The sequence below is a fragment of the Trematomus bernacchii genome, unplaced genomic scaffold (assembly GCF_902827165.1).
Source record: "Trematomus bernacchii unplaced genomic scaffold, fTreBer1.1, whole genome shotgun sequence".
Taxonomy (NCBI): domain Eukaryota; kingdom Metazoa; phylum Chordata; class Actinopteri; order Perciformes; family Nototheniidae; genus Trematomus; species Trematomus bernacchii.
In genome coordinates this window covers 1359983-1386230 of record NW_022987942.1, presented here as the reverse complement: position 1 = coordinate 1386230, position 26248 = coordinate 1359983, and the positions used below count along the sequence as shown (strand labels likewise).

Genomic DNA, 26248 nt, shown 5'->3' with positions numbered 1-26248 from the left:
ATACATCTGAAGGACATGTGTATTATTCTCAGAACATTTGGTGTCATTCTCTGTGGATTCATCCGTGAGTGATAGCAGCCGACAGAACGGCGCTGACCCACACTGACCCCAGGCGGACTAAAAAGGGTCTGTGTGGGAAAGACGTGGGTGGACATGGACCACTTCCTCTGCCTCAGCCGATCCCAGGGCACGGAGAGCCCCAGGAGCCCAGCTGGGGCTGCAGAGCAGGATCCGCAGCTTAGCAGAGACGGTGATATAAAACTACCATGTTAAAACTTGAAAAATGTCTGTACTGACATAAAAGACATCACTGGTCAGGATGTGTATCCGCCCTTGTTTTTGCTATATTTACAGTATTATTACTGTTTACATTTGTAAACATAATTTGTGTCCAGCAACAATTTAAAATAATAATAAATGTGCATTTTTATATAAATCATCAAATCTGTTTGTTTAGGCAACCTGGTAGTGTCACAGTTTATCTAAATAAAATAAAAACTACTTGAGGCTACTTCCTGTTAGAAATATCACCAACAACGAAAAATAGTACATGTTTATTCAATTGAAGAAAAAGGCACTTCTAAACAATACAAAAATATGACAGAATTCAAAATGATTATGTTTGGTGTCATTAAAATCAGTGCCGCAGAATATCTATTCCATAAACCAAATTAAGCTGAAAATGCTTTGTTTGAGACTTTCAGCATTCCAATTATTCCATACAATTTGAGATTAGCATTTACAGCAGTTACTTCATAACACAATCCTATGCTTCGGTACAGTTTTTTGCCATGTGAGTTTTGAGGTTTTCCTGAGCATCTTCGTCTGTTTGGATGCTTTTTGGGGGTACACGTACCACATGACTACACCCGAGGGGTTGATGGAGAAGGTAAACTCTGTGGTGGCGTTCAGACCCGTCACTGTTGCGCCAGTAAACACATCATAGGCCTAAAAACAAGAGAAGATATTTAGAGCTGAAATGGAAAATATAACTTATATTTGGATTGTTATATATTTCATATATTTCACCAAATCATTGTTGAACCACTATAAACAGATAATAGTACGTGGTTAATCCAATGAGAAATGTCACTATTGCAAACAGCTTAGAGACACAAAAACAACGATAAAGAGTAAAATAATCTATACAATATTTCTCAACAAAATGCAACATTTAAAAATTATAACTTCCAAAAAGAGTGGGAGAATCTTTACTGCACATATATACATGTTTGCCTACAAATGCCAAAGGATTTCTCCATATTTCTGCAAAATGAATGAACTATCATAATTTTCCAAAAAAGAAAAATAATAAACTATTTTTCTTTTTTTTTTAAATAGAGATAATAGAGAACAAATTATTTCAGGACAAATATGATACACAGGATAAGACATGAAAGGGTGTACGAACCTCATAGTTGCCAGCATCGTAGCTGAGTTTACCCAGAGAGCTGTGGTAGAGGTAGGGCATGTCTGTCCGTCGACTCAGGAACACGAGGGCACTGGCTGACTGAGACAGAGGCCTCCAGTAAACCTCAACATGACTCTTCTCCTGTGTGACAACACACACAGAAAATATAACATCTGAACCTGTTTCTTAGACAAGACTCCCTGGTTGATTTTTGTGGGTGCCAAACTTTGACTCCAAATCCCTAAAAGTCCTCCCACCTTTTGTTGTTCTACATCATTATGTATTATTGTGAACTGTGTATTATACCTTATTATACGGCTTAGTTGAATACTCGATTCCGAATTTCAATTTGGACATTCAAGTGTTCTTAATTTTCACTAACATACCACTGCTAAGGAGAACCAACGGGGGCTAAGAAAGATCAAGGGTCTACAGAATGGGCCGGCATATCAATGCGCAGAAAGATGTCCGGTCTATTTAACATCAACTGTCGACAACAAACATTCCTTTTCTCCATCAGACAACACCAAGGAATATTAATGAATATTTTGGTGAGCACGGAATTTTGGATTCATGATGGCTAAACTGTATCCAGTATAGAAAAGAAAAAGAGCGCAAGAGAAGTTAAGTTGTTAAAAGACAGAGAGCTGGACGTCAGAGAAATCAACAAAAGAAGACAGACAGGAAGTAAACACTAAAGGTAACAGCAGAAGAAGACAGACAGGAAGTAAACACCAAAGGGAACAGCAGAAGAAAAAAGACAGGAAGTAAACACTAACACTAAGTATGGGCTCCTGCAGTGTTTAAAGACTAGTTAATTGAAAGAAAATGTGAACAGACTTGGACAGTTACAGAAAACCTCGATCAGTGCGGCTGTTATTTTAAAGGGGACCTATCATGCAAAATGCACGTCTTTTATACATGAATATGTGTCCCCGGTGTTCCAGGGAACTCACCAAGTGTCAGAAAACACAACCCTCTCTACAACTCCACCAATCAGGAGGAGACAGCCACGGCCATTGCCGTTCGAAAGCGCTGGAGACGCTGTAGTACATATGCCAGGCCTGTAGGTGGTGCTGTTCTCACAGAATCAGCCCTTGCAAAAACAGAGCTAAACATTTTCAAATTGAGCGAAATGAGGCATGGCTAAAATGCATGATCTGTTTGGTATTTTGAAAAAAAAAAAAGTATAAATATGCCTTATATAGGTATGGTCCTACACTATATTATTCAACTATAGCATGATAGGTCCACTTTAAGTTACTTTGCTGTTGCCACAGTTCCAGCCGTTGGTACACAATTTTTCTCAGCTGTAATATGATCATTTTGAAATCCATTAAATCATTTTTAATCAACATTGGGATTAAAATTGTCGGATTCATTAGTATGTAGCAGTGTAATAAGCGGGATAATGTGCAGAAGGGCGATCATTAATGAAATAAGAACACCAACCCCTTCGTGTCAGGATCACAGTGGTCTTTTTTCATTAAAGACCGCCCTTCTGCACATTATTCCTTACTAAGCCTTGTCATTATATATAATCCGATCTGTCTCAATAATGATAATGACCTGCAATAGGCGTCTTCCCTGGATTCCCATGGGGTCCTGGTTTATTGCAATAGCCATTTTGTTTTGCAGGATGGTCCTGGCGCTGTTGTCCAGGTTTCGAAGGTCATTGGACATGATGAGAGGTGCAGCCATTATAGCCCACAGAGCCATCTGAGAGCGGGCCTGGTCCACACTGAGACCAAAGTTTCCAATGATGAGCTGAGGACAGATATCAGAGGCATAAAGAGAGAACAACAATACAGTAAGGCAAAGAAGAGCAAAAAAGGAAAAGAGTGGTTTGGTCATTAACATTTCGGCCACAAGGCAGTAAACTCATCTGTGAATGCATTCATTGTTTTAGCCTTGTTTTACGTACGACACAAGACTTGACTTCAACAGCATTTTGAAAAGCACCATCTTCAATTTTTAAAAGCAACATCTTTCTGTGGTTAAAAGGCCTACACAGTGGAACATATTCCAGGATATATTGCCTCATTATCAGTTTTGTAAGATCAATAATGAAAACAAACCCATCATACCATGTCAGGGTCATTCCACCGTCCAGGCCCCGCAGCCGGCTGCAGATCATCCTGGTTGTTGGAGAACCACTCAACAATACTAAGCACACTGTCCCATGAGTCCTGGATATCATAGTAATTCCTCCACAAGTGACAAATGTCACCAAGGAAAGTGTAGTTGACCTGGTAGGACCAAGGAAGTATAATTTACTTTAAAGCTGTGCACAAAAATATATTGTGCATTTTCCTAAAGAATGATGAAAAACCTATACCAATGCTTATCATTTGATCAAGAACAGTGAGTAAAGTTTACATTTTTTGTTTGTTTTTCATTCTATAGTTTAAGTGCAGCAACTGCCTTTAGCGCGTCTTTGTCAGAACATTGTCATGGTTCTATTCAAGTCCAAGTGACCCCACAGCTTGAGTTGACCATCATTGGAATGACACTCACATTAGGGGGAAGGCCTCCTACATAGACAGGCCAACTACAGGAGTATGCCATAGGTCTGCCTGTAGCATTTAAAGCCTTGGACATCAGAGGGTAGCCTGTGACACAAGAAAACACTTGCTTAGTGTACGATCTCTTGTGGCTTCTGTACTTTTAAGGTTTTCAAAGATTTCGGTCAATGCTATTCAATAGGTTAGTATGCTCTTACCTAGCATTTGTTCTACAGCATTTGAGGAACAGCCGTCAAACTTCAGATAGTCTACCCCCCAGCTAGCAAAGGTCTGGGCATCAATATTGATTTTATCCAGCGTGGTGCCAGGGTATCCCATACATGTGTGAGTGCCCATGTCTGCATAGATTCCCAGCTTCAGTCCACGGTCATGGATGTACTTAGCCAGTTTTGCTATGCCCCCTGGGAACCTGGAAGAAAGCAAGCACTCACATTGTACATTTTATTGAACAATGGAAGCTGATCATGTAGTGTACAATCAAGGCAACATTTTGCAAATCCAATATAAGCAAAGTAACCAGAATAGCTTACTTCCTGCTAGGTAATATTGCCATATTGTGCCAGTTTTAAATATAATGTGCTTTGAAGCCCATCTATTCTGCACACATGAGTCACCAAGCCCACTGTGCTCCAAGTGAGGAACCCTGAAGCACATCCTAAGCTGCTGCCCAAAGGCACTTGGTGAAGGACGATAGTCAGGTCCTGAAGACGATTCCTGAAGCAATCAGTGCAGAAGTTGAGTTGGCAAAGTGGGCCAAATCTTCCAAGCATACCATCACCTTTATCAGTGCTGGGTAGGAGCCGAAAGCCGCAACAAGAACATCTGCAGGCAACGTGACCTCTGGCAACTGCTGGTTGACCTTGAGCACATATTGAAGTTTCCGAACCATATCACAGCCACCACCCTTCCACCGGGCGTTGCCCTTATACTTGTTATGGGATTACTTTGGTTTAGGAGGTAGATCCCCAGTATCTGCAGTCAAAATACTGATTTGGTGTGTCCTTGGGCATCCCAGCTAGCAGGGAACTTTCTCACAACTTTGGCTAACGTTACCTACAGGTTCTAATAATGTTTTAAAGGGCCCATGTCATGCTTTTCCGGTTATTACCCGTCCCCTTGTGTGTTATGAAGGTTTTTATGCATGTAAACGGTGTGCAGAGTCAAAACCCTCAAAGTACACCCTGTAGCGAGTAAAACTCTAACACAGAAAATACCTCCCCAAAACGCCTCGTTGGAGATACGTCACTGCCCATTTGAGTCTTCCATTTAGTTCCGGGTACCGCATGACGAAATGGACCAATCCCGAAGAGCTATGGCCACACCCAGCGGCGCTGGCCGCACCCTCTGCCAGCCTAACATTTACTGTTGGAAGCTCTGGTTCAGTTCACAATCGATCCAGTCATGCCAATGCCAAGGACCTGTTTCCTGAAATGTGAGGAGAAATCTGAGCTGTTTGTCCTACCGACGGAAGAACCACGACGAAGTCAGTGGTTGAAATGTCTTTTTAACACTGTTCCTTCAGAGGTTCGAAGAACGTTACTGTGTGCGCGGCATTTCACAGACGAAAGCTTCCAAAACATTGCCCAGTTTGAGGCCGGATATGCACAGCATTTGAAACTGAAGGACGATGCTATTCCTAGTTTGTTTGGACCGTTTGGAGCAGGGGAAGATTCGGGTACACAACCTGTAAGTTTGCATTGTTATTTGTGTATTTATCAAACAAGGTATCTACCACGACTGTTTAAATGTGTAAACATGTTTCGGACTGCTAAGCCAGTGCTAACTGTGCTAACTAAGTTGCTAGCGTTTCCATATCAACTCTAATATCAGCAGATGGCCTTACATACATGTATCTCATAGTAGGAGAATGTCTGCATTCACACACAAAATACTCATAGACAGTATACTCCAGGTGATTTACCGTACGGTCAGTCGCGAAACGTAATTACATTATAGCTGGCGTTCCGAGCGTGTATGCTACCGAGCTAAACAACAAGGCTACTAAGAGCTAGACATGAGGTTGCTCGGAAAAACATTGTTTTTATGCCAGCTACAATGAATGTAGCAGACTACCCATATAAGATTGCAATTGTAAACATGTGCTTGATAGCCTAATATGAACCACTATATGTTGTTCATAGTATAGTATAGCATATTGAACAACTGAACAACTAGCAAACGTAGATTAGCATTGTAATCCAGCTGGCAAGCTGACGAACATCAAACAACTACGTTTATTTCACACTTCCAGGAGAGACAACGGGGAAATCCCCTCTCTTTGCCCGCTCACAGACCCCCAAAGGACGGCCTAGAGACCTCCAAGAGGTGTCCCTGAAATGGGGACTCTTTATTTCACACTTCCAGCAGAGACAACGGGGAAATCCCCTCTCTTTGCCCGCTCACAGACCCCCAAAGGACGGCCTAGAGACCTCCAAGAGGTGTCCCTGAAATGGGGACTCGGTTTATCTCACACTTCCAGCAGAGACAACGGGGAAATCCCCTCTCTTTGCCCGTTCACAGACCCCCAAAGGACGGTACATTACAGTTGGCTTTCCTCCGACGCTGATAGCATGTATAGCTAACGAGGCTAGCTATACATGCTAGCGGGAAACATCGTATTCATGCCAGTTACAATGAATGACCGAACGTAGCAGACTACCCGTATAAGATTGCAATTATAAACACGTTATTGCTAGCCTAATATGAACCACTAGCTTTTGTTCATAGTAGTTTTATTACACTCCATTATAGTTGCCGTACCTCCGAGCTAACGTTCATATCGTGTTTGCTAACAAGGTAAACAAGAAAGCTAGGTTAGCATATTAGCTGGCAAGCTTACTGTGTTTATTAGATAGATGGATTAGATAGATCCACACTCCTACCACAACTACTACTAACGAATCTAAAACAACTAAGTTTCTCTAATATTTTGTGATTTGCATTTGATTTCGTCCTGCCAGATCCTGGCGGAAAATACATGACGGGGACGGGACTACCACACTGAGGCCTCGTCCTAAAAAGCCCCGGCTGCGATAGGCAAGATGCCGACAACGGGGAGGAATGGATGATATACCGTGTATATATGTATATTTATGTTCATTTTGTACATTTCTAAAAATAAAGTTTGATGGAAATACTTAGTAGGCCTATCCTTTCTTCCCTGAATTATTTGCTCCTATAACATATCATTCATATATAGCAAACTATGATTTGATTTCTCATCAAACAGTAGTAGTTTATTACAGGTAAAAATAACTTACTCTTCTATAACAACAGTTGTAGGTACAGTTCGGTTAGTTAGCGTATAAAATATACGGCTGTACCGACGCCATGATAAGACTGATGTTCCGAGAGCAAGCCGAAAAAAGCACTGTTAGACATGGGCGGAGCCTCTCTGGTGGTTGACTAATCAGAACAGAGTGGCCGAGCTGACCAATCGGAGCACACTAGGCTCACAGGGAGGGGGGGGGCAAGAGCTCCAACGAGTCGTTTAGTGGAGAGAGTGAATACTGCTGAATACACATACTTTACAGAGATGCTGTATGCGAAACCAATGTGAGTTTGGAAAATTGCACAGTATAAATCTATTTTAGTATACCTCAACAATGTCATTATGATCAGTGGAAATGGCCATGACATGGGCCCTTTAAAGAAACGTTTGAATCTGATGTTCAAAGAACCTTTTGAGGATGTTTATTATTTCAAATAATGTTCCTATAAGGTTTAAAGGTAGGGTAGGTAAGTTTGAGAAACCGGCTCGAGATACACTTTTTGTTATATTCCATGGAATGCTCTTAACATCCCGATAGCAATGAATATCTTAAGTGCTTTGACAAAAAATCCATAAAAAAATGTCATCTGTGGAAGCCGTAATACTGTAAAAAGCATGACCAATCATTTTAGCCGGCCCGGCTAAAATAACTGGATGGCCTACCTGCCTGTCAGCCTTCCATCTGTGCACAAACTTATCTCGTGCCCTCATTGGTCATGTGCGCGTTCGTGTGTGTTGGAGGAGGGGCTCTATAAGGAAGTGGCAGATTTTCTCCGGTTGTGTATTTTCAAATTCTAGCGATCTCGAGCCGGTTTCTCCAAAATTACATACCCCACCTTTAATGTGATATGTTAACAAAGGTGGAACGTTTTGCCTGCAACATTCTAAGGATGTTTTTTGGACGTTGTTGAGGTAACACATTACAGATGTTCTTTATAAAACATTCCCTCAATGTTACATGTTAACAAAAGAAGAATATTTTCAAAGCAACATTCGGATAATGTTTTCAGGAGGTTATTGAGGCCTGAGATGACAGAAAGTTTTTTATAAAACATTCCTTTAATGTGATAAAGGCACGTTTTCTCTGCAACATTCTGAGGATGTGTTTAGATAGATAGATAGATAGATATAAATCGCGTTCACACCGGAATAAGTCCCTAAGGGAGCCGCTGACGTCACTTCTTCTTCTTCTTCTTCTTCTTCTTCTGCTTTGGGTTTACTGGCAGGCCGCAAACAACTTCACGGCGTATACTGCCAGTCCCCGGAGTTGGGGACTGGCTTCAGTAGAAGCTGCTGGGAACATACTGGTACTGAAGCCTTCCGAGTAAATCGCCAGAAGCGCCGACACCTCCTCATCACTCCACCGCTCCCATGTTTTCTTTTGTGTTGCCATAAGTTAGTCTCTCTCCGTTGGTGCGCTGGGCTAATGCTAATAATGCTAATGCAAGCAAATAAAATGGCGGCTTCACAAAAACTTTTCAGAGTTTTACGGGCCGTGGTTTGCAATTCGCCCAGCCAATCATAAATTGGAACCTTTTTCTCCCCAGGAAAGTCCCTGCTCTCTAGCAGGGACTAAAAAGGGGTGAAAAGGTTCGCAAAAAAAAGTTCTTGTTCCAGATATTTTTGGTGTGAACGCAAAATCCCAGGAACTATCGGAACTATTCCTGGGAAAAGTACTCCGGTGTGAAAGCGCCTAATGGCATGGCCAATGGTGTCTGCAGACTTGTATATGTAAAGCATTTTGAGGGGGGCAAGGACTGGAAAAGTGCTTTATAAATGCAGTTTGTCAAGAAGCAAGCTGTGCTCCTCAAGCTTACAGTCCAATTGGAAGATCGTCTTGAAGAGGTCTTTGAAAGGAAGCTCAAGTAAGCAAGACTGGTCAGAAACTGTCCGCAGGCTAGATGAAGAACGAGGTGTCTCCCAGTGGAGGATCAAGCTCGCATCCCATTCTTTGGTCAGAGCCCTCAGTTTGGCTTCAAGATGTGGCTAGGATGTGGACCTGTTAACTACATCAAAAGCCCCAATTGGGATGGCCGATTCGGTCTTTTGTAATACTAGATGAAACACAGACATGCTTAATCTCCAATAGAAAAAAGTAGACCAACCTGGAGGGTTCAGGTTGCAGCCTCCCTTGTTTGTCTCTCAGCCTGGACATCCAGCAGTCGTCTATGATTACATACTCATAGCCCAGCTCCTTCCAGCCATCCTCAGACAGCCGGTCAGCCATGTCTCTGAACAGACCCTCGCTGTGGACACCATGGACAGAGAAAAGGAAGATTTTTACAGATTTCAACTGAATATGGTGGAAGGTTTAATTAGTTTAGTTAAAAGTTGGCCATTCATTAAGGACATTTTTCCACAGTAACTTTTTTTTCACAAATTAAATTAAAAAAAATATTTTTATTTTTTTATTTAATCTTTTAATTTTAATTATTTTTCTTTGGATGGAATGAATACCTATGGTGATAATTCAATGTAATACACCATTTTTATAGTCTGGTACCTGAAAAAGGTCAAATGGCACTGATGGAACCAGATGTGCCCAAATGTGCCGAAAGCTTATTCCGCCTGGACTTTTTTTTTGCTAAACCTCTCTAAAAAGGTCAAATTTCACTTGTTTTGCCTCAATCTTGATACAGGGTACTTATTATATGTTATACTTTGGATTCCTAAAGCTTTTAGTCTACCATCCCATCATTCAAGGGTGGTTTTCACTATAAATAATGTTTTTTCTTTAGGCGGAGGTAAGAATTTACCTTTTTTTGCTATGTTCCATCTGGATTTACTCTGACTGAGAAAAATCTATATTGATTCTGACACTTCTACATCCAACTCACAGATGTAACCTTGCTTTGATAAAATAAATTATTCATATAATCCTTTTAGAAGTTAAGTTGTAGTCATTTGTTTTGGGCATGTCATTTTCGAGCCTGAAACCTGAAAAACAGGCTCGGGGCTTAACAGGTTTTAACAAAGAGGCACAGACACAAATATGTTTTACTGTTCCTGGATTTCTTGGTTTAACACACTTTATACATATTTCACGTTGCAATTTCCAGGAGGAAATTGGCTTAGTAATATCTGTATGAACTTGTTTAAAAGATTTTTTGTCACACCAATTCATTTGCAAAACACAATTTTCCTATGCTGTACATATTTGGTTCATAACTAAAACATTGTCCATCATTTACATTTAGAATCAGATTTAAATTGATTGTCAATTACTTAATCTGTGTGTAACTTTTCAGATACTTGCTCGGCTGTCATTCTGAGAAAGATGTTCAAGCGTTCAAAATAAACTGCTTCAACAGCAAAGTTATGTCATAATGTACTATGTTCATTTTCAAAACTTTAGCACTCTTACTAATTGGAGGACATTTATTGGTGTGTACTTCAGTCATTTATCTTGTTGGTGATAAAGCCTTCAATATATTTTCTCAGAATATCTGGAGTAATCCAGACATGTCCCTTTTGATCACACCTGATGCAGTTTTTTGGGTCCTCTTTACAGGCGATATCACAGCGAAAGCGTTCCCAGGCCATCCATCCCATTGGTGGAGTCTTTAGCAATCCGTTGTCCAGGGCAACGGTCAGTGAGATCAGGGCAAGGAGCTGAGTTACCGCTAAGGGCCCCATTTCTAAAAAAAAATGTAAAATGTGCAAATTACAGATTTGAACATTTACTCACACACAGAATACACAATACATGTTGTTTTTTTGACAAGGTAGTAATGATCTATGGTAGTGTTTTTGATACATTTCATTGTGAGTTTTACTGTTTTTTTGTTCCTTTTGTGCAGAATGTTCAGAATTGACAGCTTGACCACTTTCAGTGCTTTAGCATCAAATCACATTTTATCTGCTTTCATGACTTAGGCATTAACTGACACTGCAGGTTATTTTGCGATTTCTAATCAACGTTAAGTTCAACTACATTCAGTGTTGCATATAGGTTATCATATACAGTGTACGTTTTTGTCTTGAACCTTTTTTTTTATATGTACACACAAACACACAATTATTTACACTTCTGAAAAGCCATGTTTGAAATAACATGGTCCTACCTGTGTAGCTGAAGCTTCAGCTTGCTGTTGTGAACTCTCCGTGTGTGTGTTTTGTTGCTGCAGCATATGACTGCTCTCTCTACTTCCTGGATTTTCCCCTGAGCTGCAACGCTTATCTCTTCCTGGTAAGGTGAGCTAAGTGTCATGTGACTGCTCAATGTCACATGATAGAACAGGAAACAGGCTTACACTAGTGTTGTGGAGGCATATGTTGCATATTGTTTTACTTTCCATACTTTTGTTGTTTTTTAATCATTTGTAATTTGTATTTTTCCTTTATATTACATGTATCCTGCAGTCAGTATGATGCAGGTGTTGCTTTAATTATTTAATATCAATGGTTGAAATTAAATATCAGTGCTTTCTAAGGGACTTCTCACAAAAAAGTGACCATAAAGTCCATGCTTTTCATCAAGTTAATATGTATATACTTTAATAACACATGACACTCTAAACTGAGAAAGAGGTTTGTTGGGAACATTTAAAGATAATTTTATCAGTAACTTTATTAATTTATTTTCTCTTCAGACGACACAGGAGATAGTGAGGATTAAATTCCTTTGTATATTACAGTTGGGTTTTCCTTTTCCTCCCCTGTAGCTGGAGGTGCAGACATGCGTCCGTTCACCTGGAAAAACAGGTTTTGCAGCATTCACATGTGATTACTTGTCTTAATATGCCATTTATTTCAAATAACTCCCATGCATTTCATATGAGAGAATGTATTTAATTTGCACAGACAGTTTATCCTCCTGGGAACCGAGGGGGAAAAAAGTTTTTTCCTTTAAAGTCCAATCTTCTTTTCTTTCTTTTTTTTCTACCTATTTAGGGTCAAAAAAACATCTTGCAATTTAGACTTTTTTTATTTAATTTAATTTTTTTATTTTACAGTATGTCCACTGTAGAGGACGTCAAGACCATTTTAGTTTGAAAAGACAGCCAAAATTAACAGATAAACTATGTAACGTATTATGGTTATAGAGTGATATTAATACAAGAATACATTCACCTTTATTTAAACATGAATAAGTAATTGATCTGAACATTGCTGTTTATTTGGTGACTAAAAAACTAGTTTGGTTTTTGGTGAATCTTTCCAGATCTTCAAAGACTTTGTAGTCAATGTACTGGGAAAAGTAATAAATTGGACTCCATTCTGCACGGGCTATAGGGTCATCTTGACTAGTTTTATGGATGTGGTCTCCACTTGACCATGCTCATAGAAACAAAGCTTGCATTCCTGAGGCAATTCTCATTTTTCATGGCTCCACTTAAAATGAAAACAACAATAAGACATGCGTGCTACTCTTGGCCCACAGAGGGCCAAGTCTTTCCCGCTCGTCCCTATCTGTCTCTACGTCTGTATCTGTGCCAACCAACCAACCTCCACTCCCAGCTCCCCTTTTCTAATAAATAAATGTCTGATTCTGGGTCCCCTCTAGTACATGTGACACCGACAGTGACTTGTACTAGCTGCTGGTCGCATTTTTAAAAAAAAGAAAAGACTTCTGATAAATCGGAACGATAAAGCACGTTATCCTACTCTAAAATAATAACATTCTGGCAACATAAAATCTAACTTGCAGCTGAAAACGTTTTAAGAATGGTAGGGCATAATGTTCTAACAATGTTATCAAAAACATTTAAAAAAGGTTATTGCCAAGCATTTTTAGAATGTTTTTAGAGAAAGTTATCCTACTTTTCAGAAGAACATTCTGGGAACCAAAATAAAACGTCCAGCTGAAAACGTTTTAAGAATAGTAGGGCATAATGTTCGAACAATGTTATCAAAAACATCTTAAAGTTATCACCAAACATTTTAAGAATGTTTTTAGAGAACGTTATCCTCCCTTTCAGAAGAACATTCTGGAAACAAAAAAAAAACCTGCTGAAAACATTCCTAGAACAGTGAATGATAACATTCTCAGAATGTTTTTAGAACCAAAAATGTCTAGCTGGGTACACACATTACAATCAATATACAATTACTTAGTTTCTATCTCACTAACAATTATAAAACAGATCAGAATACAGATCTATAAAATATAAATACCAGCACATTCCTAGTAAAACTACGATGTTAGAAATCATTTGAACTAAAATCTCAAGTTACAGTCAAATTTAATGTTTGCAGATAGCAATCAACAAAAACACTCGGTAAATGTACTCTGAGGACGACCATGAGAAACCCATCCTGATCCGGGAAGACATCTCCACACAGTCCCTGGGTTCACATCCAGAAAAATGTTGTCCAGAAGCTACAGTTCTGTGGTGCCCCTAGACTCAATGAAATGAAAATAAAATATTATTTTACAACTTTCTTTGTCCGACAGACACAGGTCTTTAATACAGGCTCCAACTATTATGGTTTCAACTTAGTAGTTACATGAGTGGATCTAACTCATCTGTCATAAGCTACACAGGTATTCAAAAACATCATGTATGTGCTATCAGTATGTGCTAAAGGGCAGGATTTAGATATATGGAATTGAACCGTTAACCTTTGTAAGAGACATATCTGTCAAGAAAGTTAAAAAGCTCTATAGTGAAGGATTTGAAGATGTATTATTGCAAATGTATTGGCTATAAATGAATGTATTTTAGCTTTAAAGGTCACCTATTGTGCAAAATCCACTTTTTCACGTCTTTTATACATAAACATGCGTCCTCTCTGTAAAGAGATTCTGAAAGTTTCAGGAAAAAAGATTTGCTCACTTTTTGTCCTGATCCATTTATATAAAAACATGTCTGAAAATGAGCTGATCAGATTTTGATGTCATAACGATTTTTTAGCTTGTGTAACCATTAGCCAATAACCAACCAAGGTAACACCCCCCGATCTTATCACCTGAATCTCCTCCTAGAGCACCATTTTGTTCTTTTTAACCAAATATCTCGCAGAGGGGTGTTTAGATTTTTATCTAAAGTAAAAGACAGAGAATCAGCACTTTTGAAACAGGGCTGAAACAGAGGGGATTATTGGATGCTACAATGCATGATCTGTTTGGTATTTCGAGCCAAACACTTCAGAGACATGTTTGTATATATCTGAGGCCTATAATATATTGATGAAAAACAGTATAATAGGGGACCTTTAAAGGACTGGCCTGTTGTTATTCTATATTTTTCAAATTATTAAATGTGCGTCTGTCAATACTTTCTGAGTTCAAAGTTGAATTTAAATTAAAAAAAGGTCAGACGTTATTAAACAGATGTTAATCTGTAGTTTGTTACAAACGTTACTGGGGGACTTTTTACAGATTTTGGAACAATCCACATTTGGTGCTCTTGTGAGTTCTTGGTGCAGTAGGAGGGTGTGTGTGGGTTGTCCCAGTGTGTGTGTTCATGGTAATTAAGAAACAATTCTCCCAGTGCAACAGTGAGGCTCATTGATGTTTTTTAATAGTTTTTGCACTACAACGGAGCTCCATAGCCCACAGGAAAAATCTATAACAAGCAAAGTCAACATTTTATAGCACTTTCAGTGTTCGTTTGGCTCGGCACATTGGATTCTGGAAGAACTAAGCAAAAAGTTATCCTTTACAGTAGAGTACCTAAAGTAAAAAGGCAAGTAGTGAAAATGACACACTGGTAACTTATAGTGCATTGACAATTTTCACAGCAGACCTTTGGTTTTTTAATGTGTTAAAAAGGATTGGTCATAGCAAAGACGTAGGCCACAGGCACCTGCAGGCCGATGTTGACAATGTGCCATTTCCCCAATACTAATGCTCCTAACACCAGCCCTGCTATAGTTCCTAAAGTTCCTGCCCATGAGGACCACCTTCCAGCTACAGCCGCCGCTGCCCCCACAGACACCCCCGCTGCCCCCACCACCCCCAGCAGCGCCCCTGCTTTTCCCCCTTCTCCTAGAATCGGGGTTAAAACCTCCACCCCGGCCAGTAAAACCCCCGCCACTAAAGCTGCCCCCACTATTACCTTCACCTCTCCTGCTGCTCGTCTCACCAGCGGACCTCCCACTGTAGCCCCCAAACCCAACTGGCATAATTTAGCCACGAAGAAAGCTGCGTTCAAAGCTTCTAAAGAGGACTGCTGATTCACACGAGCACTGATTTTTTCTCTGGACTGCTTCTGCTCCGCCTGTGGCAGCTTCATGGCCGCTGTTACCACCACCTGCCCGGCGTGTAGCGTTAGTATGGCGACGACGAATGTAGCAACCATCCCCATACAGCCTATCAACATCCAGAACTTAAAGTCCGTAGATTTCATCAGGACGTAGGCTATGACTGCAACCAAAACCAAAAGCACTATAAACACGGATGGGTGTCCTCCGTAACCAAACACCCCGAATCCGGATGTCACCACGGCAATCACCGTCATTGGTATCCCAGAGAAAGCCAGAAAGTCCACGTATTTCACCAACACAGTGTTGATCCACTCATGGATGGTTCTCTGTTCCATCTCTGCTTCTTGACTTTCCATTTTCTTTCTCTCTATCTCCTCTCTCTGCCTCTGCTCAGTGGCCCATGTTTTCCTGTGATCCGTCATGCTGCCTCCGTTCTCCACCATCAGGATCCTCTGCTCTATCTGCACAGCCACTCTGTTTCTGTTTTCCAAGTCTGTTAAATCCACCTGTTCCCTCCCCTTGTCCAAGAATATAGAACCCAGAGTGCAGCAGGCCTCTCCCTGCTGCCAGAGGATCTTAAATATATAGTGCAGGGGGGGTTTGAGCATGTTGAATAGACATAGCGCAAACAGAAGGCCCACCATGCCATAGTTCTTCACAATCCATTCAATAGAGATCCCCAGCGTGGCTCCGCTAAGAGTGGTCCCGAAGGCCCCAGCGACTCCTGCGGAGATCCACAGGCCAGCAGAGTCCTTGAGGGTGGGGCCGCAGCTCCTGGTGGCCACAAACACTGAAGCTAACACTGCAGACAGAATCACACCAGCTACTACTGAGGTCATCGCTGTGGTCAGTGCTGTGGCCCCCATCAGGGTCCCCAGCCCCAGAGCTCCTACAGTCCTGACCTCGTCCATCAGTGGTTTCAGGGGAGCGGCTGCAGTCATCACAGTCAGGGTCTGGTCCACTGGGTCCTCTGTCACTCCCAGAATGCATCCTCCCACTGCTCCCAGTGCAAACCCGACAGCCGCCTCCATTAAAGGGCTCCTCGATCCTGAAACATGACAACAACAAAGGTAGTCGAAGAGGGAGTTCTGTGCAATGTGATAGATAGAAAGAACTTTGTTTTTTTTGGTTTTATGGATAATGTTTGATAAAAGTTTAGTTTTTTTCATTGATTTCTTTTTTGCTTAATGAAGTGAATTACTTTTTATTTTGTACAGTCCGCGAGACATCATAAAAATCTAAAACATTTCAATATATATATGGAGTGCAGAATGTACAAAATTGGTTAAAATGTTTTGAATAGTAAATAGTGTACATTTTCATGTTCATATTTGTATTTTGTTCCTACTGTGACATGTTTCCATGCTTTAATGTTCAAAAGCTCTTTATTTTCCTCATACTGCCTGTGCTGCAGCACCTCTTTTCACCCACTGTCTGAAACGATGGGTTACGTATTGTAACCCTAGTTATATAAGCAGAGGCGGAGCCCTCTACTGGACTCTATGGGTACTGCCCTTGACCTCACTATGCGAGCGTTCACCTACTGAGAAATCTATAAACGTAGCCGGCCCCCGGGGGCGGGTCTACCTGAGTGCGCGCGCAGGCCCACAGTATATAAGGCGGCCTCGCCTCCCGCCCGTCATCCTACACCCTCTTCAGCGAGCAGCATAGGACAGACAGGGGCCGTTTCTCAATGTCGAGTATACCTGCTGCAGAGCCACTATTTCAAGTATACTACGTCATCGAGTGGCGCCGAAGAACTGTTTAAATGCATGTTAAATGCCCAGCATTCGGCGCCACTCGATGACGTAGTATACTTGAAATAGTGGCTCTGGAGCCCTCTACTGGACTCTATGGGTACAGTGGGTGGAGCCCTGATGGATACACGCCCTGTCGTCCAACAACCCATCACACTGCCCCTGACCGGCTTTTTGGTTAGCAGCCACTGCACCGCAACCTCTCCTCCCTCGGCCATGACCGTGGAGGAGTCGGGGCCGCAGTTTACTTGGCTGATAGAGCACATGTGCAATGCACTCACAGAGCCATCCTGCCAGGCGTTTCTTGGACAGAGCTTTACCGGCCACACCCCCCCCCCCAAAGCACACAAACAGCTGTTCAGTGCGCCTAATGACAGCCGTGTGCCCTACATAACATGTCAGCGCACGTACCGGGCAGAGGAGGTGCAGTTTAGCCTCCCTGTCCCCAATATGGGGTGGAAGACTAAAGCCGTCTAGCTGTATAGTCCTTGACCTGAACGCACTCCTTAAGTTCTTGGGAACAAAGGAGGGGTTCGGTCTGAGTGTCGCCCCGCTACGGTCACCCCGGATCCACAGGCAACTCGGGTGCACCGACAGAGTGGTCAGTTCGGACACTCTCTTGGCCGAAGTCAGGGCCAGCAGCAATGCTGTTTTTAATGACAGCGCCTTCAGGGAGGAGAGCTCCAGAGGCTCAAATGGTTCTGTGACCAGAGCCTCGAGCACCAACGGCAGGTCCCATTGTGATTGGAAAAGTGTGAGTGTTACAAAGTGATGTTACAGAAGCAAACAAAGGAGTCCAATGGTGGCGTTTCAGGCAGGGGAGAAATGAAAAGAGAGAAACTCCCTCCGGGGATGAACTTTGTTTTTTTAGCTTTTGCAGACCATTTACAAAACGTGTATAACACTCTACAGGAAAGGGAAAACCCCCCAAAAGCATAATAGGGCCTCTTTAAGATTTAACATAACTATATATAACATGTTGTTTTATTTGAATTTTTTTCTCAAATGAGAGGAAAGGTTTACTTTCTAATGTTTTAATGATATAGAAAAGCATAAATTATATTTCTACCTTAAAATGTACCAGTAACCAATGACTTAGATGACATTCTGTTGAGGTGTGTTAGTGAGTGAAGCCACTGTGTGTCTGTAATGCGTGACCAGCCTCCAGTCAGAGAGAGAGAGAGACTGGTTGATCAGGTTCAGCAGAGACGCATGCTGCTATGATTCCTATCTGTTCGCACTTTGAATGACTCCAACACTTGCTACTTTTAAGCTATGACTGGGATAGTAAAGATATAAATAAAGAACAATAGAAAAGCTACTGTAATATATTTAATTTTATTATTTTAACACCCCAAAGACATTCAAATAGTTCTTTTCTATTTTCTTAGCATGTAGAAAAAGGAGGAATTTTACACTGCTAATTGTGTTTTGTTAAGCATAGTTTACACTAGTGAATCGACCAACCACACATGCAAAGCAACGTCCAGTCATCAACACAGAGATACAGAGAAAATGCAGATATGGAAAGTGGACATGTCTTTACCCAATTTAATCCGTGCCATGTTGTTCTGGTGGGCAGTAGACTGTAGTAATGCCAGGCTTTCTCCTGGTAGTCAGGAAATACAATTGAAGGTGCTTCTTTTCCCCTGTTTATAGGACAGCAGCACATACAGGACACACCCACTACCGGTCTGCCTTTCTGTATCCCTCCTCCAGGTGATCCCAAGTGATTACAACATGACAAGTGTGTGTATGGTATCTGCACATTGGTTTTATTGTGTCCTGTGTGGGATCTGAATAACTAGTGTGTGAGAGGTGTAGCCTAAGGCCAAGTAGTAAATACAATACAAGGATAGAACATGTTAAAGTATATACAGTAGGTGTGTGGTTTGATACAAAATGAAACTTGCATCAAACTGCCGCTACATATACTAAGCAGTTAAGGATGCATTACTGGGCAAATAATAAAGGGCTTTCTTAATATCGACTTTCGACTACCAAGGTTCTTCTACCTTTTTGAGAGAGAGAAAGGGTCAAACAGGATATTTTATATGGGGTAGTGAGAAAGAAGATGGAAGCATAACAATAAGTCAGGAATAAGAATACTGTAATATTATTTATGTGGATACCAGCTCACAGAGAGATTCATTGAAATGAAATTGTGGATACATTAGCCAAGTAGTCAAAACAAACAAGATGACATCCTGGACATTAGACAGTAAATCTGAAGCAAAATAATATCATTAAGTGTGGCAACATAATTGGGATACAGGAAATAAAAAGCATCTTCAATATATGAGACTAAATAAAACACTGCATTTAATAACATCACTCAGGATTATGTGAGCACTGTCAGGTGGATAATTTAGTGGAGCATGCCATTCAGCACTACTATCTATTCTATACTATCTAAAACAAATACAAAAACATTAAAGAAAGACATCAGGAAGTCTTAAACATGTCTTGGACATTGGGTTAGGGAGACAATTAAAACATTTTAAAATAAAAAATTAAGCAGGGCAAGATAGTAATATTTTTACCAAAATGTTGTTATTTATTTTAATTGGTTATTTATATATTAATAATTTAGTAGAGTTGTACACCTACTGGGTTGGTCCCCACCCCAACCCAGTAGGTGGCAGTAATGCACCTTATCGGTTCATGTGCGGAACCTTCGCTGTTTGCTAGTGGTGCTCTACGGACCCGTTTCAGTGTAACTCCACGATGGCAGCTCTGGTGAAAACACATGTGCAGTTGTCTGGTAGGTTTTTTTCTATACAGTTTAATATTGTTGCGTCTCAAAACTAGGACAAGGGGTGTTTTTCACACTTTATGTTAATGTTATAAAGATAGTAGCTAGCTGACGTAACTTCATTAGCTCTACTGTGTGTTAGAAGCAAACATGCTGCACAGCTAGCTTAGCATTAGCCCAGTTTCTGTTGGTTAGCTACCCAGTTTAAATAGAACTGAAGCTGTGCTCAATGATATTTGTTGTTATTAAAAAGGAAAAACAGCACTGTGTAGTGTGTTTCAGACTAGCTAAAAAAACCTGTCTGTCACAGGAGAAAGAGTTTATTGAATACCATTAACGTAAACTAATGCTGTTCACATTCACTTACACTTGCATTACAATCACTCACAACAAACCTCTTTCCATACTCTTACAATACACGTTGTTACAGTTGTCAGAAAACCCTTATGGTTTGGATGCTTTTCTGATAAATGTTGACATCGCAAAGTAGCACTGCAACTTTAGTTTCACTTTAAATGTAGCTGTTGATTTTAGGGTTAGGTTTGAGTGCTAGACAACAGACATAATATTTCACTTATATTAAGCCGAAGTTTCACATGTTTGAGTGTCATGGGCCTTTTTTAAGGGGTTTTCTTTAAAGCAAACTATCAAGAACAATGTATACATTGGGTTTCTAAATTAGGCCAAATGTAACGAAATAAATAAATGCTGTAGCACCGCTCAATATATAAGAAAACACGGCGCTGGGGTATTTGATACAGTAATCTAATACATTAATTATTTTACCTGCACTAAAGATATTCTAGTATCAGTGTAGTGATAGCTGTCGCAGTAATAATAATGTGTATTTTTTGTGTCCTCAGCGGACGATGCACAGCCTGAGTCAGAGGAAAACGAGGAGCAGAGTGATTCTGAAGAAGGGAGCAATGATGAAGGCTCAGATGATGGAGAGAGTGATGGAGGAGAAAATGACCAAGACGGGGACGAGGCAGAGGATGAAGACGAGGATGGAGATGAGGATGAGGAAGGAGGAGAGGGTGAGGAAGGAGGTGACGGAAACGCCAATGCCGGGTGGGCAGAGGCCATGGCAAAGATCCTGGGGAAGAAGACCCCGGAGACAAAAAGCATCATCCTGGTGAAGAACAAGGAGCTGGACAAGATGAAGGAGAAGGAGAAAAAGGAGCTGCTGGAGAGAAGGAAACAGGTATCAGGGCGCACATTTTAAAACTCCTTCATGTTGTCTGTTTATTCTGTCATCCCATTACTAACATCTGAATTATTTTAATGAAATAAGTCCAAGGGTCCGTGTCTGCCTGAATGCTGAGTCACCCTATGGCTCTTTATGATTTGCTCCTATTATGAACACATTTTGATTTTATTGTCATAAATGAAATGTTGTAAGTGTATCCACACAAACTTCGCCCTTACGAACCAGAACTCTGTGCCACATTTAGATCCTACTGCTCTGAATTCATTGTGTCTAATCTAAGGATGCAACGATGGCAGTTTCCAATGTTTATGTTTTAAATAATGATGAACAAAATCTGGAGTCCACATGTAATTTTGAAATATTAGAACACTGACCCTTACTTTCAAGTAACTTGCAGCATGTTTTGCACCGTCTGTTTGTGTTCCTCAAAGAGAGTATTCTGCAACTTGTCACAAAGATGGCAGGGTTAACGGATTTTAATTTGATTGATAGCGCCTTGCAGAGCCTAGGGCCAGCTGCTGCGAAGGCTCGGTGACCTCGGGTTTTGAGCCTGGTCTTGGTCACTATCAGCAGCAGCTGGTCAACCGACCTTAATGCTCTGGCTGGGGTGTAGCGATGGAGGAGTTTGGCTATATAAGCCGGAGCCAGCCCATTTAGGGCTTTGAAAACAAATAAAAGACGTTTTGAATCAATTCGGAACCGAATTGGAAGCCAGTGCAGTGAGGCCAGAATTGGGGTGATGTGGTGACGCTTTTTATGGCCAGTGAGAAGACGTGCAGCTGCGTTCTGCACTAGCTGCAGGCGTTTTGTGTTTTTCACAATATGACAAGTTTGTGGAACTAATTGTGAGTTTGTTTTTGTGACCATCAGGTGGACAAGAAGAGAGCGTGGGAGAATTTGAGTAGGGAGAAGCCGGACCTGGTGAAGGACCGAGAGAATGAGAGAGCTATGCAGAGGATCTCTACCAGGTGAGGACTCTTTTTCTCTGAGGCTTTGTTAAACATTCTCAGAAAGCAAGTTGAATTCCTGACTCCAGTGTGTTCTCGTGCTCAGAGGGGTGGTGCAGCTGTTCAACGCTGTGAGGAAACACCAGAAGACGATAGATACCAAGGTGAAGGAAGTGGGAGGCTCGGAGAGGAAGAAGGCCAAGCTGCTGTCGTCCGTCTCCAAGAAAGACTTCATCGACGTGCTGAGGAGGACGGACGGAGGCAGCGGATCAGCTGTCAAGGCTGAAAAGGAGGCGGTGAGTTCACTGATGTCCTGTCCACGTGTTCCTTATGAGAGTTACATGTTAGGGTTGGGTATTGTTAGGATCAGGGTGCGTATGGGTGCTGGAAATCCTTGAAAATGCTTGAAATTGTACGAGGTGTTTTCAAGGTTTGAAAAGTGCTTGAATTTTGGGAATGGTGCTTGAATTTGGGATAAAGTGCTTGAAATTGTAAATGCTTTAATTCGCTTTTTAGATTAAAAGAAAATAAAGAAGTCGGAGCGCGCTTAATTGCTTCGCTTTTACATAAAACAGCTCCGCTCCGGCCTTCCCGCGCAATGTGCGTGACCGGCAAGTGTTTTTGTTAAGCGTGTGACCTGGGCATTCTGATGAGAGTGATAGATGACAGTATGCCAGGAGGTTGCCATTTCAACGAGCGTTGGCTAGCAGAAGACAAATACAAGCCATGGCTAAGACGAGGGTCAAGCGAAGCCCAAGAGTAGCCTCCTGCAAAGTGTGCAACAATAACGATGCGAGAGTCTGCGCGGACGAGCCACACACCACACGAAAGGTACGCCATAGGAGAGCATTTTAGATTAGGCTATCGTTGCATGTAAAATACATGACACTTTTCTCTGTGCGCGGCAAAACAAGCTCGCCAAAATGGCTTCACTAGTCTGGCAGTATTTTAAGTGTCCGAAAATGACAATAAAATAGCGGTATGCAACGTGTGTGTGAAGCTGAAATCCTGCAGCTCCACCCGCTGTGACGGACCGGTGAGCGGAGCAGAACACACATTAAGAGTTAGACCTAACACACTTAGCTATTTGATCTACCTCTGGAACAAGCTAAACTAGTTATAAATATATTTATTCTTCACTGTCGGGTCGCTCATTACTGGATCAGTGAGCTGCAGGAGATACTGACGGGCTGTCAGGAGAGAGAGAGAGGGGGAGAGAGGAAAAGAGAGCGATATCGGTATCGGCCGATACTGATTCCGGCGATCGGCTCCAAAATTGGCGATCGGAGCATCCCTAATAATTGTATATGATATGTTTTATAATGATTGATCATGAAAGTGTTATCAAAGCTGGTAAAGTTGCAGCTAGTTTGAATGACTTTGTATACTACAGAGTAGCTTGTGAATTTACTCCAGGTGGAACTAAAGTCTGATTTAACACTTGATTATATTTCACATCATTCATCCACATCTGTAAAGTAACTAAAGGTATTAAATACATGTAGTGGAGTCAAAGTACACCATTTACCTCTGACTTGTGTTTACTGCCAACCTAAAAGTACCTCAAAAATAGTAATCAATAATATATTGAAAAGTTATTTGGCTGATTGTTTTATATTGGCTCAGCCAGGTTATATGGGATGCCCAGTCTACGTACAGATGGGTCACTCATTTTGAAATATTAAACTTAGTTTTCTTTTCTAACATTTTTAATTTTTCATCCTCATGTAGAATGCTATTATGAAACACACATTTGGTTGTTTATAGCATAAAGAACATCTGATTTAATGTGAGGTAGGGAAATAATCATTTGAGTATAAGTATGTGTATATAAATATGTAAATTACAACAGCTGTAAGATGCTTGAAAATGCACCTTGGAAATGCTTGAAAAGTGCTTGAATTTGACTTTGGAAAAGGTGTAAGAACCCTGTAGGATTTTAGATATATGGTTACACTTTTGGTTCTGCCTATCGAGTTCAGTTTATATTGGTTCTTGATTTTGGTTCTTTGAGAGGTTAAAAATAAGTTGCATTCCTATTTCACGGCAAATGTGTTGGTCTTATATAGTGTGTGTGCTCTCTATAAAGGCCGATCAGATGACGTGAAATACATGACACTTTTCTCTGTGCGCGGCAAAACAAGCTCGCCAAAATGGCTTCACTAGTCTGGCAGTTCTTTAAGGTGTCCGAAAATGACAATAAAATAGCGGTATGCAACGTGTGTGTGAAGCAGAAATCCTGCAGCTCCACCCGCTGTGACGGACCGGTGAGCGGAGCAAAACACACTAAGAGTTAGACCTAACACACTTAGCTATTTTATCTACCTCTGGAACAAGCTAAACTAGTTATAAATATGTTTATTCTTCACTGTCGGGTCGCTCATTACTGGATCAGTGAGCTGCATGAGATACTGACAGGCTGTCGAGGGAGAGAGGAAAAGAGAGCGCTTCCGCTCATTTCTCCCGTGTTATTATCCAAAGTTAATGTCAACTTGAATAATGTACTTCATTTGAATGTAATAATTATGTTGTTTGTTGTTTATGGAAGTGCATCATTTATTGAAAAATTAATCTGAACTTTTTGATCCGTATATATAAACTGAAGCAATATAAAAATGATCCCCATTAACTGAGTTTTAAACATCAGCATATATTACCGGTCATAGTCCGATAATTACCAGCTAACGGAAACTCTGCTACACAATTCACAATACCACACTTTAAATGGAAGATCCCCATAGCCCCCACCCACCCTGTGATCGGATCGGTAACGACCGATTCTGATTCCGGTGATCAGTCCCAAAAACCCTGATCGGAGCATCCCTAACAAGTTCTATGTGTCACAGTGTCCAACCATATACAGTCTGTGTCCAACACATATCCTGCAGTAAATATCTGCCAGCTGCCGGATTGCTTTATTGTTTGCAAAAGTAAATTAATCATAATTTCATTTAAAAAAACATTAAAACATTCTAAACCCTGATTCATAAACTGACTGCATTTACTGCCCACTGAGTGCACTCAAGGTGTCGCTGTTGCCTCATGAAGGCATCGGTGGGACAAGGCACAGCTAGAAGCATATAATAAACCATGTTTTTGTTTGTGTGTGCAGGCTGCAGAGGAGAAGCCCGCCTGGAGCGTCCTCACAGACGACTTCATGATGGGAGCCACCATGAAAGACTGGGACAAAGACAGTGAGGGAGAGGAGGCCGATACAAACCAAGGAGCAGGGGGGGAGGACAGTGACTCAGACTGAAAGGACTGCAGGCTGTGATGCCTTCAGGGACATGTGTGTGGATCAGAGACCCTGACCCCTCCTGTCAGTGTGTGTGTGGACTGCACAGAGAGAAAACCTGGAATGTGTTTATACTGACTGTATAAACACGCAAATATTTGTATGGCCTCTCACACTATGATGTTTGTTGCTCAATATGTTGTGCAGAGAGGGGAATGATGAGTGACAGTACAACACTCTGAGGGACAATAACTGATACATGGGAACAGGATGTGACAGGGAACTGAGAGAAGCTCCTTGCCATGTGGAGCTCCTGCCCTCCATCATACTCGGCATCAGTTTGCTTCCATTTACATCATCATCTACATAATCATTTTTTATGAATTACCTGTGTTCTGTAAACTCTGTAAATATGAGTGTTTTGTAGAGTGCTGGTTAAATAAACAGCGAGTTCATGTGTCTATCAGTGCACTGTGGTCTTCTGTAGACTGGACATGTGTCTGGTCATAGTAACAGTATTTTTATAAAGATTATTTTTGGGGCTTTTTTTGCCTTTTTCAGTCATTTTTACAAGATGACACAAACAAACAGTTACAGATTTAAATACAGAAAAAGGGCAGTGTGTCCCCGCATTTTTACTGTTCGACTTCAATCTCTGAATTCTGACTTAAAGAGGACGTATTGTTCTCATTTTAAGGTTCATATTTGTATGTTGTGTCTCTACTGTGACATGTCTCCATGCTTTAATGTTCAAAAAGCTCTTTATTTTCTCACACTGCCTGTGCTGCAGCACCTCTTTTCACCCACTGGCCATTTCTCAATGTCGAGTATACCTGCTGCAGAGCCACTATTTCAAGTATACTACGTCATCGAGTGGCGCCGAAGGACTGTTTAAATGCATGTTAAATGCCCAGCATTCGCTGCCACTCGATGACGTAGTATACTTGAAATAGTGGCTCTGCTGCAGGTATACTCGACATTGAGAA

The 26248-nt window shown here is 41.2% G+C and overlaps 3 protein-coding genes across 4 annotated transcripts; 1 reads left to right on the top strand and 2 right to left on the bottom strand.

Moving 5' to 3' along the window:
• Positions 1 to 539: 539 nt before the first annotated feature.
• On the bottom strand, positions 540 to 11387 carry LOC117470771 (alpha-N-acetylgalactosaminidase-like). Of its 2 annotated transcripts, none has more exons than XM_034115645.1 (9): positions 11272 to 11387; positions 10689 to 10845; positions 9313 to 9453; positions 4134 to 4345; positions 3929 to 4023; positions 3499 to 3660; positions 2981 to 3178; positions 1412 to 1546; positions 540 to 948 (listed from the first exon to the last, which is right to left on the bottom strand). In XM_034115645.1, exons 2-9 carry the CDS (start codon positions 10841 to 10843, stop codon positions 754 to 756), a joined length of 1293 nt encoding a protein of 430 aa, XP_033971536.1. In that variant the 5' UTR covers positions 10844 to 10845; positions 11272 to 11387; the 3' UTR covers positions 540 to 753. The 2 variants fall into 2 exon arrangements, with proteins under 2 accessions (XP_033971536.1, XP_033971535.1); XM_034115644.1 differs by having other exon boundaries at positions 1412 to 1552; positions 11272 to 11386.
• Positions 11388 to 14646: 3259 nt separating this feature from the next.
• LOC117470797 lies at positions 14647 to 18755 on the bottom strand. The gene is made up of 2 exons (XM_034115674.1): positions 18662 to 18755; positions 14647 to 16406 (listed from the first exon to the last, which is right to left on the bottom strand). The coding sequence occupies exons 1-2, from the start codon at positions 18678 to 18680 to the stop codon at positions 14917 to 14919; spliced, it is 1509 nt and encodes a 502-aa protein (XP_033971565.1). The 5' UTR covers positions 18681 to 18755; the 3' UTR covers positions 14647 to 14916.
• Positions 18756 to 19772: 1017 nt separating this feature from the next.
• Positions 19773 to 25723, top strand: rrp15 (ribosomal RNA processing 15 homolog). Its single transcript, XM_034115677.1, has 5 exons — positions 19773 to 19879; positions 20734 to 21074; positions 21951 to 22048; positions 22134 to 22323; positions 25140 to 25723. The coding sequence occupies exons 1-5, from the start codon at positions 19843 to 19845 to the stop codon at positions 25281 to 25283; spliced, it is 810 nt and encodes a 269-aa protein (XP_033971568.1). The 5' UTR covers positions 19773 to 19842; the 3' UTR covers positions 25284 to 25723.
• The last annotated feature ends 525 nt before the right edge of the window (positions 25724 to 26248 follow it).

Coding starts and splice junctions, on each gene's coding strand:
- rrp15 (XM_034115677.1), top strand. CDS start 19,843: ATGGCAGCTCTGGTGAAAACACATGTGCAGTTGTCTG. Junction 21,075..21,950: donor TGCTGGAGAGAAGGAAACAG/GTATCAGGGCGC, acceptor TGTGACCATCAG/GTGGACAAGAAGAGAGCGTG. Junction 22,049..22,133: donor ATGCAGAGGATCTCTACCAG/GTGAGGACTCTT, acceptor TCTCGTGCTCAG/AGGGGTGGTGCAGCTGTTCA.
- LOC117470771 (XM_034115644.1), bottom strand. CDS start 10,843: ATGGGGCCCTTAGCGGTAACTCAGCTCCTTGCCCTGATCTCACTGACC. Junction 3,661..3,928: donor TAGGAGGCCTTCCCCCTAAT/GTGAGTGTCATT, acceptor TGGTCCTACCAG/GTCAACTACACTTTCCTTGG. Junction 1,553..2,980: donor AGGGAAGACGCCTATTGCAG/GTCATTATCATT, acceptor GTTGTCACACAG/GAGAAGAGTCATGTTGAGGT.